Below are 13,991 nucleotides of genomic sequence, written 5' to 3'. Positions count from 1 at the left end.
AACTCACAATATCCACAACTCTACCATGCAATAACCACCACTTCTCTCCCTCCCACCATGTCCCTCTACTACGACGCCGTCTCCATCCTCACGGCCCCCTCCACCACCGGCGGCTCCTTCAAATCCCGCATCTACAACGCCCGCAACATCAAGTCCGCCCCAGCGCAAATCTACGCCCTCATCATCGAAGCCTCGAAATGGGATATTCTCCTCAAGGAAGTAATAGAAGCAGCGGGGATACTCAAACTTGAGCCGAAGGTACATACACACATACACACATACCACTCATCCTCACCCGCTCCACACACCCACGAAGCAATCCAATCCAGAGAATACTAACTAACCAAGCCCAACTGAATAATAACAGCTCACCCCCCTCCTCTCCCTCCTCCTCGTGCACGACCTCCTCCTCGCCAAATCTGGCCTCGCCGCCAAATCCACCCACCCCCTACGCCAAACCATCGAGCGACACAAGACCCGTCTCCGCGGAGAATTCACCAAAGCGCGAGTGCGACGCGGATGCGCCACGATCCCGGCGTTGAAAGATGCCATCGCGAGGGAGAAGCTCGCTCTTCAAGGCGCAGCAGGCATCTCCACCGCAATCTACCCGCGCTGGGTGCGAGTGAACAACATCCGCACGACGCTGGAGAAACAGCTCTCCACCACGTTCGCAGGCTACGAACAGGTCTCGTCACTAGCGGAGCTAACCCTCCCGAAGAGAATGGTTCTCGACCCCCATGTCCCGGATCTCATTGCCGTTGCGCCAGGAGCGGAGTTCACGTCGTCGCCGGCGTACAAGAACGGGGAGATCATCTTGCAAGATAAGGCAAGTTGCTTTCCTGCGTATTTGCTTGTTGGAGATGAGGATGAGGGGTGGGATGATGGTGGTGGATTGTTGGATGGGTGTGCTGCGCCGGGGAATAAGACCACGCATATGGCCTCGTTGTTGGCGAAGCAGCAACATAAACATAACAAGGAAACTGGGACCTACCACATCTTCTCAATGGACCAATCTCCCATCCGAGCTAAAACCCTCCAGAAGATGGTCTCCACCGCCGGCGCAGACACCATGGTGACCGTCCTCCCAGGACAGGATTTCCTCGCGCTGGATCCAACTGATCCCCGCTTCGAAAACGTCTCAGGCCTACTCCTCGATCCCAGCTGCTCCGGAAGTGGGATCATCGGCCGCGACGACGTGCCTAAGCTTACACTCCCTGAGTCTACCACTGCCTCTTCTTCAACAGGGAAAAAGCGCAAGCGTCGCGCCAACGACGAGGACGACAGCCGCGAAGGAAAGAAATCTCCCACCACCACCACGACAGAGTCCCCCTCGGCGACAGACGAAAACGACGTTCCGGTAACCGGGATGACGGAGGAGCGCCTCATCAAGCTATCGAACCTGCAGACGCGGATTGTAGAGCACGCGCTGAGTTTCCCTGCCGCGACGAGGGTGACGTATAGTACGTGCTCGATCCATTTGTTGGAGAATGAGGCGGTGGTTTCGAGGATTTTGGCCTCGGAGGTGGCGAAGACGCGTGGATGGAGGGTGCTCAGGAGGGATGAGCAGCCTGTTGGGATGAGGAAGTGGGTGCATAGGGGGGTTAGGGAGGCGAGAGGGGGTACCGCTGGTGGTGGTGGTGTTGGTGAAGGGGTTGAGGTGACGCTGTCGGATGAGGAGTTGGAGGGGTGTTTGCGGTGTTGGCCGGGGGATGAGGAGGGGACTGGGGGGTTCTTTGTTGCTGGGTTTGTGAGGGATGAGGATGTAGCTGGGGAGAGTAAGAAGGAGCAGAATGAGGATGAGGTGGATGAGAAGGGGGAAGAGGATGAAGAAGGGGAAGACGAGTGGGAAGGATTCTCGGATTGAGTTCATGGGTCTATCATAGAATAAGTAAAAGTAAAACGGGACATGTACAGTAATAAAGCAAAGTCATGTGTAGATAGGTATAGAACGAAATCAGGAGGAGAGGAACTTCCTCTGCTTATTCCGCGTCCGCTGCAACGTATACACCTCCAACTTCACCGCAATCATGACAATATCCATCCCATCTCCCTTGGCTCTCGGTTGCATGCACAGCCGCCACTGTCCGTTGCGGACAATCCACGGACGATTAATGGACGCCTCTTCAACGCGCTTGCGCTTCCTCGACGGCTCCTCTGACAGACTCTCCGAGCCGGACATGCTGTCCCGGAGAATGTCAGGGAAGTACTCCCTTTCTCCGTCGACGGTCACGTCGGTATCCATTGAGAGAGAGGCCCATAGACGGTCTTCCGGCGCACTCTCTTTTTGGCCCGCTGGGCGGTTCTGGTCGCCCTTCTTCCCCGCTATCACCTGCAGAAGGCTGCTCACGCGGGCTTTCGTGGTGCCCAGAAAGGTGGGACGTCTGCTGGTGATGTCGAGGATGGTGCTTTCGTCCCCTATCTCGAGGATGAGATCGTACTTCTTATCATCGACAAACGGGCGAGAGTAAGTAACCAGGGCTGCCGACATGGTGTCGGCCTGAGTGTGACCGGGAGGAAGAGCGATGTCTTCTACGTCGATGCCTGACCGACGGACGTCCTCGAGTCGAATGACAATCTCATCCCGTTTGCGGATGGGATTGAAGCTGATATGGTGCGGTATGAGCTGTTGCTCTAGACCGCGCAGATGAAAGTAGCGGCAGTCCCGCAGGAGCTCTGCACGATGCGCTTCGTTTCGAATATCCAGAGGGTACCCGCGAAGGAGATGGAGGAGCTGTGCAAAGACCTCGCCCGAGCGGCTGGGGACGCTGGGTGGGGTGATTGCTGGAGGTCGCAGGAGACCCTGACGGTCCAGCCCGGGAAATACTTCCAGTGGCGAGGCGAAGAAGGCGGCAAATCCCAATGTGAAGAAATTCGGCGAATCCCCTGGGCTAGAGAAGATATCGCGAGGAATCTGGAAGTTGTGACCGCCAATTCGGACGAAGATCTCCGACTCGAAGAGTTGGGAGATCAAACGAGGAACTGGTAGTGTCAGTACTTGCTTTCTCGAAATGTTAAGGACGGGGTCTCATACGGCTATAGAATTGGGCATCCGCGAAAAACTTGACGAACTGCGGCCCATCTTTAGGCTGTATATGGTAGCCTGGTTGCCGACAGTTAGTTGAGACGCTACAATCTGCGATAAGTGCTACTTACCTTGCAGATGCCTGGCAATCTCCTTGAATGTGGTGGGATCCCGATCGATATACAGGGTCCTGACGTTGGAGATATCTCCGTTCAGGCGAAGCTGCTCCTCGAAGAAGCGGGAAAAGTATGACGGAGCTTGACAAGTTTAGCAAGGAACAGCATGAGGGCGACTGGTCGGGGTCGACTGACCATCGGAAGCAATTGAAGCTCCCGAGAGACGAAAGAGCTCAGTTCCTATCTGAATGGAGAACACCTTCTCCAAAGGAAGGGTGCATTTGGGCTCCCCATTACTGGGAGTTTGGCTTAGCGTCGGTCGGCCAACGTCACTCGACATTGTGAAGTGTGAGATGATGTTCCGCGGTGGATGGTCTTGTTGAGCTGAATCAGACGTGTTCAAGCCCACGCATGTGGTGATGCTCAAGATGGAATGCACGGCACGTACTGCGGTATGACCGGGCCTGCAAGGGGTCCCTCACTCCACAATGCACGGTCGGAAATGAAAGTAGCTTCCCCGGGACGTGTGCGGTACAATGGTCTGGCCTCTCCAAGAATGTATAGTAAAAATATAAGAAAACAGAACCACGAAGTCGCAATTTGAAAACGTTGTCCACTCAGTCGACTGCTCCCGTTCGGATCAGCTCTGGATAAGGGAAGTTGGTAATTTCAGTCCAGCTCAAGAGGAGAACGACGACAGTTATATGCAAAAAAAAATCTCAACCGTGAGCTGGCGAGAAGACCAGTTGAATCACATCGTGATCCAACAACAGCCCTGGGATGTCTGGCAGCGGAATCAGCCAGAGTTACGCGCTCGGAGGTTCGGCGCGCGCATTCCGGGCGATGGGATTGTCACGCACAGCGGTTAACTTTGGCTTCTGTTCTTCTGGCCGTGAGGACAGGTTTTGTTGGACCAGGGTTATATTGGAGTTTGATTCAGCGGGTATCAGAGCAGCAGGAAGACTGGAGCAATCATGATGGAGTGCAGCGCCTTGTCCTCGCAAGCCACCCGTTGGATGTACCGGCGGGAGATGTCATCGGAACCGTATCAATCGTATGGATGAACTAATTTCCCTCACGACATGGTGACGCTTCAATTGCAGTAATTGCAGTTAGAGCGAAAGGGATACTGTTGGTTGAGTCGAGGGAACAAAGTATTAAGGACAAATAAACATGACATGGGCATGCGAGATTCACATGGCAAATGTGAGTGTGAGTGAGTGTCTAAAGTACATTCATTCCCCCGCACCCAAAGAATGGCTTTTCTTTTTCCCTCGGCGGATCCGCAACTTCCCCATTAGCCAACCGACCAACCAGCCAACCAGCAGGACTGAGCAGCTTCAACATTCATCTGATGGCTCCTGATTCTAGTTTCTACTCATATAGACTTTCGGATGGCCCCACTGCTCTCCAGTTCAGGTCTCCTTTTTTTTTTTTGATGTGCCTCGGGTGCCGTGCGCTGATCGTCACATCGCCAAAATCACCAAAAAATATGGGGAGCCACCCCCGTGTTCTCACCGAGTTGGGAGAAACGTTCCCGGCGTGCCTGGCGCATTTAGCATTTAGCTCTCCTCGATCGCCCTTTCCGAGTGGCAGCAACCACTAGACTTTAGTCACTTGGCCTCCCCTCACTCTCGCAAGCATTACTTCTCTGGGATTGTAATCGACACTTGGGTGGTTGGATGCTCTGCTCACGCCTCGTCTTTCTCCGCTCTATTTGAAGGCGCCAAATTCATTAGCAGCAGCCGTGGACCATCATCTCTCTGCTCCACTCCGGTTACTCTTGAACATGGTTTCTGGTCATTCTTAATTCATCCATTTGTCTTATACATACTACCGAGTACTTTCTATACATATATCGTTATCCTATCAGGTGGACATGCACACCATGGCGGAACCAGCCTCTCAATACGTTCCTCTGGACGTGCCTTTGCCTCCAGTCCCAACCACTAAGATCTTCACAGAGGAACAATGGACTACTCTTCTATCGTTGGCTGACACGGTCATCCCTTCGATCCGGAGTCCGACTGCATATAAATCAGCCTCTACCAAAGTCATCCCGCACTCCGAGCTGAACAAGTCTCTGGCGACATTGACTAAATCCATTCACTCCCCCGACGCTGGCACCATTGCAGCACAGTACTTAGAGGAAGACGCGTCGTCAAACCCTTTGTTTCGAGAAGGCTTGCAGCGCCTATTCGCGCAGTATGTGCACGACGAAGGGAGAAATGGCCTGGGATTTATCCTCAATGCTCTCAAGTGCGTATCAATCCTCAGACGTGGCCGTAACAGTCAAAGCTGACGTGAGAACAGTACCCGGGCGGGATCGCTTCTCCTGACAGGATCTGTAACTCCGATCCACGAACAGCCGTTACACGTTCGGGAGGAGATCTTCCGAGGATGGGAGACTTCTCGGCTGAGTCCGCTGCGCGGTGTCTATAGGGCTTGCACGGGAATGTTCAAGCAAACTTGGGTCAAGTTCAGCCCAACTCTTGCTCCTGTACTTGGCTTCCCTAGAGTGCCAGTGCACGGCAAGCCTGCCGATGGTTTCAAGCACACCTTCCTTCAATTTCCCGCCGCGGATGAGCCGGAGATCATCGAGACCGACGTGGTCATCGTTGGTAGTGGTTGCGGTGGTAGCGTGGCGGCGAAGAACCTGGCCGAAGCAGGCCACAAAGTACTAGTGTTGGACAAATCTTATCACTACACGTCAAATCACTTTCCCATGAACTTCAACGAGGCCTTTAATAGCATGTTCGAGTCAGGGGGTGCCGTCGTGACCGATGATGGCTCGATGGCTGTTCTGGCCGGTTCAACCTGGGGTGGCGGTGGCACGGTCAACTGGTCCGCTGCCCTGCAGACCCAGGGATTTGTACGCGAGGAATGGGCGAAGAATGGTTTGCCTTTCTTTACCTCGATGGAGTTCCAGAACTGTCTGGACCGTGTTTCGGAGCGGATGGGGGTCGACGTTGAGCATATAAAGCACAACAAGACAAACCGCTTTATTCTCGAGGGAGCTCGCAGACTGGGCTACGCTGCGAAGACCGTGCCCCAGAATACGGGCCACACTGAGCATTATTGTGGCTACTGTACGCTCGGCTGCCATTCCACGGGGAAGAAGGGCCCCACGGAAACTTTCCTGGCAGATGCCGCGACAGCCGGCGCAACCTTCATTGAAGGCTTCCGTGCAAACAAGATCCTGTTCACTGACACTAAAGATGGCCAGGTAGCGTCAGGGGTCGAGGGAGTGTGGACCTCCAGGGATGCGTACCTAGGTCGTTCAGGTGCAACTGCAGTTACGCGAAATGTCACCATTAAGGCGAAGCGGGTAGTCGTCTCTTGCGGCACTCTGCAAAGTCCTTTGCTGCTTCTTCGCAGTGGATTGAAGAATCCCCAGATTGGCCGGAATCTCCACCTTCATCCTGGTAAGATGCTCTCTGCGGGAAGGGAATGCCATTGCTAACGTTATCCACAGTTGCCATTGCGGGTGCAGTGCTAGATGAGGAGTTCCGCCCTTGGGAAGGCGCTGCGCTGACCACCGTCGTCAATGAGCTCGAGAACCTGGATAATCAAGGTCATGGAGTTAAGATCGAGGCCTTGTCAATGGTGCCCGCGGCTTTTCTCCCTCTATTCCCCTGGCGCAATGGTCTCGACTATAAGCTCTGGGTGCAGAAGTTGCCTCGCATGGCCGGTCTGATCATGCTTGCGCGCGATCGAGGCACTGGGCGGGTTTATCCAGACCCGGGTGATGGACGAATTCGCATAGACTATGCTGTTTCACCCACGGATCGTAAGCACATTGTCGAAGGTATAATCGCCAGTGCCAAGATGGCATATGTTTCGGGCGCAAAGGAATTCCACACTTCATGGCGTGAAGTGCCCCCGTTCATCCGCCCGGTGGAATCCGATGCCGAGGATACAGAAGGTGCCAATAATGCAGCACTTCAGGCTTGGATCGCGGAAGTGCGTCGCAAGAAACCCCTTGATCCGGAGCGAACTATGTTTGCCAGTGCGCATCAGATGGGGACGTGTCGAATGGGCAAATCACCCAGGACCAGTGTGGTAGACTCGGACTGTCAAGTCTGGGGCACCCGGGGTCTGTATGTGGTGGATGCGTCCGTCTTCCCCAGCGCCAGTGGCGTCAACCCCATGCTCACCAACATGGCCATTGCCGACCGGGCTAGTCGTAATCTGGCCCGATCGATGCGGAGAGGCGATCAGAACTTCCACGCTCGTCTGTAAATGAATGATTCTGCTCGTGCAGCAAGCCCTGCCTGTCCCTTGTCCATACATTCATACCAGACACATTCATAGCAGGGCTGCTGGTTGTGGCTGGACCCATAATGGTATATATCGCTAGCAGAGAACCAATACATTATTATTTCGGTTGATCACAGTCAATTTGCATTGCTTTTCCTAAGAAGTCAAGTCATAAATCATGATCGCGGACCGGCCCCAATCCATTTATCTCCCCTGACCTAGTTCTCAGGCTCCTTCCTCTTCTCCACAAAGACCTTAGGTCCAAACGCCTCCTTAACATGCTCACTCTCAAGAACCCGCTCATACCAAGCCACCACACCGGGATACTCCTTCCGCATCTCGGCATCAATGCTCACCGAGAACCCCCAATACAACGCCGCGGCCAGACTGATATCCGCCAAGCTCAACTTCTCCGTAGCCACCCAAGTCCTCTCCTTCAACCGAGTCTCCAAAGCTCCCAACGCCCGGGTCAACTTCTCCAGCCCACTCTTTTCCGTCGCTTCATCATACGCCTTGTACCCGATCCGCCACAGTGCCAACGAAACCACTCCGCTCTGCACCTCTCCGTCCGCGAAGCAGATCCATTGACGGATCAACGCCCGTTCGGCGGGCGTGCTGCCGACCAACTGGCCCGCTGCGGGTCCGCTCTCGGCCACGAACTGCGCGATGGCGTCGGATTCAGCCAGGAGGGTGCCGTCCGCGCCTTCGAAGGCGGGCACCTTGCCCATGGGGAATTTGCTGAGGAAAGCGGGGTCACGGTTGGTTTCGCCCATCTTGAAATCGGCCAGGGTGAGGGTTAGGTTGTTGAAGTTGGCGGCTGCTTGGGTCTGGTTTAATGGTGTTGGTGGTTAGTAGTTGGTGATGAGTGAGGGGGATATAGTGGGGGAGGGGGTGGGAAGTACCTTCATGACCCGGGGGTTGTTGGGGTAGGTGTAGATGGTTCCGAAGGACATTTTGGCGGTTGTGAAGTTGGTGTATAGTATTGTTTGGAGATTGAGGAGGTTTGTTCTGCTTTGGTATGATGAAGCAAGCAATCAAGCAAGCTGTGGACAATCCTTGGGTTATAAATATGTTTAGGAGAATATAGATCGGATCAAGGCGGAGTGGAGAGAGAGGGGTTGATTCCTAAACTTGAAGCTGAGATGACAAATCAGCGGAATGGCGGTGGACGATCATACACTCTGATGGAATGTGATGGAAAGTACTACTCTGATTAATTCAGTTTGAGGTTATATTTGTAAAAACCGGGATATATGCTTGATGCTTACTGTGTTTTTATGGTGTATTGCTTTTTTTTGCTTGCAAATACAATACTATAGGATTGATTGGTCTGTCAGTCAGCAGGATTGTTTATTTCCGGGTGGCTTGCTTTTTGCAGGGAAATTCCGGGTTTGCTGTGGGGTCAGCAAGGGAGATTTTTGTAGATACTGGATATTACCCAGTATGTAGTATGTAGATTTGGATACTATTATGTTGATATCTATTATAGAGTTTATATTGGTGATTTGTTTACGATATGGCGTCATTAGAGCTAAGTGTGGTTGATCCGGTCTGATTGGTATATCTGCACTTAAGGTTGCTTGGATCTGGATTCCTGCCCCTGGGTTAGTCATCCAACTTGGACGGTATTCTTCAGGTTCTCTCGGGGGTATCACTTGGATAGATGGTGCATTTGCTATTGGTTGTTTGTAATTCAGTTATTGTCTTCCTGTAGGGGTTGAAGATTGTGCCACGAGTATAGTATATGTATGACATGAGGGCTTATTGACAGTGTTGATCTTGCACTCACTGCATGCTACCAAAAGTATGAACAGAGCTGTAACTAAATTAGCAATTTTCGATTCCAACTCTTTTTTGGTTTAAAGAGAACTGCCTCTCAATTACAGTATTCAGTATCCAAAAGTTCTAGCAAAGAGCCCTCTCTAAGATAATATGTTTACCGATCATCTCATCCCTAGTACTATCAACATGCATCTCTATCACTAATACCAAAGCCCTACTACTCCATACTGAGAACTATACCCAACCACACCACCCTACCATTCACTACCACCCCTACAATCTACATAGCAATCAAATGAACCCAACCCAAACCAAACCAAACCAACAACCAAACATATCCAACACAAATAGTATGCCCCCCTCCATAATGCACAGCCCAATCTCCTTCACCTCAACACCCAACCCAATCCCCAACTATGGACTCCATGATCAAAATCCCAGGATCATACCCTCGTGACCACCGCTCAAGCCCCCCGATCGTGAATAAACTCATCAGTAATAGCGGTGCACAACAATCCACAGAATTCACTCCTCAGGTCACAACAGCCCTGCTCTCAAAATATGATGCTCGCGTGTCGCGCGAAACTGCGCGTAGCATATTTAATCGGCAGTCGGATACCGTCGATATGATTTTCGAGTGTTTGAGTGGCATCGTGGGAGGTGTTTGGAACGTTGTACGTTCTATTGTATGTGCTTTGTACTCTGGGTTCCGGGACAGGTGTGTCTTTGGTTATTGTCTGGGTAGGCTATGTGATGCTGACGTGTTTTGGGTTATACAGCACATCTCAGTCCGCTGGAAAGGACCTGGACCACGAAACAGCCGCCAAGATGCTCAAACCTATACTCCTCTTGCTTGCAGCTTACGAAGCAGCCCAGATGTACTCGATCACTACAGATGGAGAAGTCCTGAATGGGGAGATCACGGCTCATGCTTGGGGACATGATTATGGGTTTGCTCGGACGTTGAGGCGATATGATGATTCGTTGGTGCGTGCAGAAGATCAATTCTCCATGACGTTGGATAGGGTTGTATGTGCAATGGGACGCAGTCATAATAAGTGGGATTTCCCGCATCTCATAGTGATTTGGTTGACTGATGTATTGCAGGTTGACCTACATTATGGCCACGGCTGTGTTAACTGAATGCATCTGCAATATTCTACAAGTTGGAAGTTGCTACGGATTGGCGGTTATGATGGCGTGTATTCTTGCTGTTCTGTTTGCGGCAGCGGAGGATTATGTTGGTTGTTCGGCTACATCTACCTCTGTGGAAGAGGATCGTGAGGTGATGCTTCGGGATGTGATGATCGGTGCGTTGAAGAAGGGTGGTATTCGCTATGCTGAAGTTCGGAGTATATCGGCATCACGAACGCATAGTGCTAGTGATACGGATGTGCTTGAAAAGTACCTTATCAAGGGGTTGAAGGCACCCACGACTGGAACCGTTCATGATGTATATGTGACACATTATAATCATGGGATGGTTGTCGAGCGATTTACCCCCGAAGAAGACACAGTATCCCCCTCCAGCCCTGCTGAGTCTTCTAACAGTGATCACGACGGATACAAAGTCTCCTACGGCCTTCGGTACTTGGCGGAGGTGAGCCCGCAAGACCAACAAGCCATAGCAAAGGGCATTGGTAGATCATGGACCTGCTTGGACCAGACCAGCACCATGATCTTGACCGAGTGTGACATCTCTGACGAGCACGCGGACTTTTACTTCGACTTTGATGCACGGAGTGACGACGACGATGTACACAACGAAGAGAAGGGGGACATTGAGATCGCCGGCTCGTTGAATGGTTTCCTATAACTGAAACCTTGTGTCCTGTCAGTCTGCGTTGGTATCCCTGTTCAATCATGTTCTTAATGCAAAAGCATATCCCACACTTACTTACCGCTTCCCTATCCCCGTCTCAAGCACATCCCACTCCAGCACAAAAAGCAATAAATAAACATCAAATGGGTATCACAACTCAACACCATCCTATGGAATCATCATCAAATCCACCCCGCCACCCCCCAACACCCCTCACAAACAACCCTTTCCCTCTTCCCCCCACCACCAACACCACCCGCAACCCCCAACACCATCCCCACCCTCCTCAACCCACCACAACCACCACAAAACACCCTCAGCTCCCCTTCCACCCTCACCAATGCCCCAGCCCCATACCTCGCCTCCTCGCCCTCGCCCTCCCCCCTCGGCAGAACCCCACAGTCAACACAGAACCTCTTCGCCCTGTCCCGTCCGTACCGACCTCTTCCGCGCCGGAGCATCCGGTCCGCGAAGACAGAGCCAGGACGTAGCCGCAGACAGTATCGGCAGGTGTAGAGGTCGTGGGCGATGGCGTACTCGGTGGTTTCGGCTGCGAGGAGGGCCGAGTGGCTGGGTTGTGGGAGGAGAGTGTAGAAGTAGGTGCAGGTTGCTTGGAGGGAGTAGATGTCTGGGAGGAGGGTGAGGAGGGGGGGTTTCTTTTCTGGTTGATGGTGGTTAGAGAGGTGTGGTGTGGGTGGTGGACTGGGGGTGGTTGGTGGGGGGTGTGGATTCATTAAGGGTGGTCATTGTTGATGAGTATTGTTGATAAATAGTGGTAAGGGGTTAGATGGTTTGAAGAGTATGGGGTGTTTGGGTGAGTGGAGGGGGGGAGATGCGGGGGTGATGTAATAGGTGAGATGGCGGGCGGACACGTGCTTATGGTTCTGTGTAAAGAGTTGGTTGAACCGAAATTTGTATCTTGCTTTTATTCTGTGATCGTGTCATGTCTACATTATTGATAGTTGGCTAATCTTGTCTGGCTGGGTCCTGGTCTGGCTTGTTCTGCAAATACTCATCAATCTCGGCCATGATCTCCGGTGTCAGGCGTGGGAGTAACTTCAGACTCTCTACGTTGTCAACAACCTGCTCTGGCCGAGAGGCGCCGGTGATTACAGCGGAGACATTCTCGTTCTTCAGGCACCAGGCCAGAGCCAATTGCGACAGTTTGACGCCCATTTTGTCCGCAACCTCCTAGAAGTTTGTCAGCAATATGCCTTAATTGATCGAGTGAAGTAACATACCTTCAATCCAACGATCTTCTTGATATTCCCAGCCCATTGCTCGTTCTCCCAGTCTCTGCGCACGCTGCTTGCGAACTTGTCGTTGCTCTCTGCGAAGCGAGATCCTGGTGGAGGCTGCGTCGTCGCATCGTTGTACTTGCCACTGAGGAGACCCATCTTCAATGGTGAGAAGGTGGTCAACCCAATGCCGCAGCGGGAGTACAGTCGTTGGTACTGGCCTTCCACCTTCTGCCGATCCAACATATTGTACAGAGGTTGTTCGACAATGGGCGCAATCAGTCCCAGAGCTCTGGCAATACCACAAGCCTCGCTGATCTCGTCTGCGGACCATTCCGATGTACCCCAGTAGAATGCCCATCCCTTCTCAATGACATGGTTGAAGGCCCTCACTGTCTCTTCCATGGGTGTTAGACGGTCGGGGCGGTGGGCGTATATGATGTCGACATATTCGAGCTGTAGACGCTCAAGAGATGCTCGTGTGCCTTCGATGATGTGTTTGCGGGATAGACCGTGGTTATTGATTAGAATCTCGCCATTCGCCAGACCCCAATTGAGCTGTTGACTCATTAATTTGCGTATACTCTGGCCGCATAGAATGGCACGTACCTTGGTGCTAATGACGAGATCGCTGCGCTTCCAGCCAAACTTCTTGATGGCTTGACCCATGACGATTTCTGATTGTCCGCCCGCATAGCTCTCAGCGGTGTCGAAAAAGTTGATTCCCAAGTCGTAAGCTTGCTTCATGCAGTTGAAGGTGATTTCTGGGGCAATGAGTTAGCTTTTGGTGTGCCTTAAGGCAAACTTAGTGATTTTTACCGTTGTCGACATGACCGCCAAAACTATAGTCAAGGATTAGCCATGTACAACTCTTCTCTGGAGATGAACAGATACTCACGTTAACCAGCCTCCCAGTCCAAGTGCAGAGACGTGGAGACCAGAATTGCCCACTCGCCGGTAGAGCATGTCCTTGTTCTTGTTTGGCCACGCCATGATTATATGTAGAGTATCTTCTTGAGAGCCAGTGAAACGTAAACAGGGAATCGAATGAAAAGACAGACTGTATTCATTGCAATCTGTGAGGGGTCATGAACCAATTTATTTGGTTGCGACAGCCATTGCGTTGCGCCCGGGGAGCTGCCATCGCGATCTGGCCGCGATTGGTCAGGCAGAGGTGGTCATTGTACTAGAATCGAATGAGAGCTGTTCTTGACAGTGTCTCCGGGTCCTCGTGCTTGTGAAGACCAATCATATGAGCAATAAGTCAAGGAGGGGCAAATGCGGAGGCCAGCAAAGGCGTCGGAGGAATACTCGGAGGGTCCGGCTCTGCTTTAGCCTGGATGTTTTAGCATAGGCACTAGTGGTTTTAGCCAGTTCCGAGAAAGGCTGCTCAGTGTCCATCTCCGGTTTCCATGTACTGCTAATGGAGTGCTGCAATGTGAAGATAGCAATAGCCACGAGTGTGGAGGAGAGGCCTTAGCAGTATTAATGGAGTAAATGAGTGCAATCTGTGATTATTGTCCCATTGGAGATAGTACGCTTGTCAGGTGACAGCAGGCAGACAGCCGTTTATAGTCCAGCCAGCGGCGACCGAGTTCCTACAAGTACATCCATCCACCGTTGCTGAAGATTTTCTTGATCTTTTGCCTTTCTACCATCCTCTCTACGTTCTGTTACAGTTATGGTCCAAGAGTGACTTGGAATGCCACCAATTACTTCGCCATTACCTGATGGGATGCCGAAAAGGTTCC

General features: G+C 52.2%; 6 protein-coding genes across 6 annotated transcripts; 3 read left to right on the top strand and 3 right to left on the bottom strand.

Moving 5' to 3' along the window:
- Positions 1–57: 57 nt before the first annotated feature.
- AKAW2_21012A (rRNA (cytosine-C5-)-methyltransferase RCM1) lies at positions 58–1,864 on the top strand (the record flags this gene model as incomplete). Its single annotated transcript, XM_041685789.1, has 2 exons — positions 58–258; positions 368–1,864. 2 exons carry the CDS (start codon positions 58–60, stop codon positions 1,862–1,864), a joined length of 1,698 nt encoding a protein of 565 aa, XP_041539838.1.
- Positions 1,865–1,954: 90 nt separating this feature from the next.
- Positions 1,955–3,478, bottom strand: AKAW2_21011S (uncharacterized protein; the record flags this gene model as incomplete). The annotated part of the gene is made up of 4 exons (XM_041685788.1): positions 1,955–2,979; positions 3,032–3,100; positions 3,154–3,279; positions 3,334–3,478. The coding sequence occupies 4 exons, from the start codon at positions 3,476–3,478 to the stop codon at positions 1,955–1,957; spliced, it is 1,365 nt and encodes a 454-aa protein (XP_041539837.1).
- A 2,115-nt stretch (positions 3,479–5,593) lies between these two features.
- On the top strand, positions 5,594–7,380 carry AKAW2_21009A (uncharacterized protein; the record flags this gene model as incomplete). Its single annotated transcript, XM_041685787.1, has 2 exons — positions 5,594–6,563; positions 6,614–7,380. The coding sequence occupies 2 exons, from the start codon at positions 5,594–5,596 to the stop codon at positions 7,378–7,380; spliced, it is 1,737 nt and encodes a 578-aa protein (XP_041539836.1).
- A 236-nt stretch (positions 7,381–7,616) lies between these two features.
- AKAW2_21010S (glutathione S-transferase family protein) lies at positions 7,617–8,351 on the bottom strand (the record flags this gene model as incomplete). Its single annotated transcript, XM_041685786.1, has 2 exons — positions 7,617–8,225; positions 8,301–8,351. The coding sequence occupies 2 exons, from the start codon at positions 8,349–8,351 to the stop codon at positions 7,617–7,619; spliced, it is 660 nt and encodes a 219-aa protein (XP_041539835.1).
- A 1,245-nt stretch (positions 8,352–9,596) lies between these two features.
- On the top strand, positions 9,597–10,996 carry AKAW2_21008A (uncharacterized protein; the record flags this gene model as incomplete). The annotated part of the gene is made up of 3 exons (XM_041685785.1): positions 9,597–9,898; positions 9,960–10,238; positions 10,288–10,996. 3 exons carry the CDS (start codon positions 9,597–9,599, stop codon positions 10,994–10,996), a joined length of 1,290 nt encoding a protein of 429 aa, XP_041539834.1.
- A 972-nt stretch (positions 10,997–11,968) lies between these two features.
- AKAW2_21007S (putative voltage-gated K+ channel beta subunit (KCNAB)) lies at positions 11,969–12,987 on the bottom strand (the record flags this gene model as incomplete). The annotated part of the gene is made up of 3 exons (XM_041685784.1): positions 11,969–12,193; positions 12,244–12,798; positions 12,850–12,987. The coding sequence occupies 3 exons, from the start codon at positions 12,985–12,987 to the stop codon at positions 11,969–11,971; spliced, it is 918 nt and encodes a 305-aa protein (XP_041539833.1).
- Positions 12,988–13,991: the final 1,004 nt, after the last annotated feature.

This window comes from Aspergillus luchuensis, chromosome 2 (assembly GCF_016861625.1).
Source record: "Aspergillus luchuensis IFO 4308 DNA, chromosome 2, nearly complete sequence".
Classification (NCBI taxonomy): Eukaryota; Fungi; Ascomycota; class Eurotiomycetes; order Eurotiales; family Aspergillaceae; genus Aspergillus; species Aspergillus luchuensis.
The sequence above is the reverse complement of the archived record's forward strand: the minus strand, read 5'-3'. Positions and strand labels throughout refer to the sequence as shown.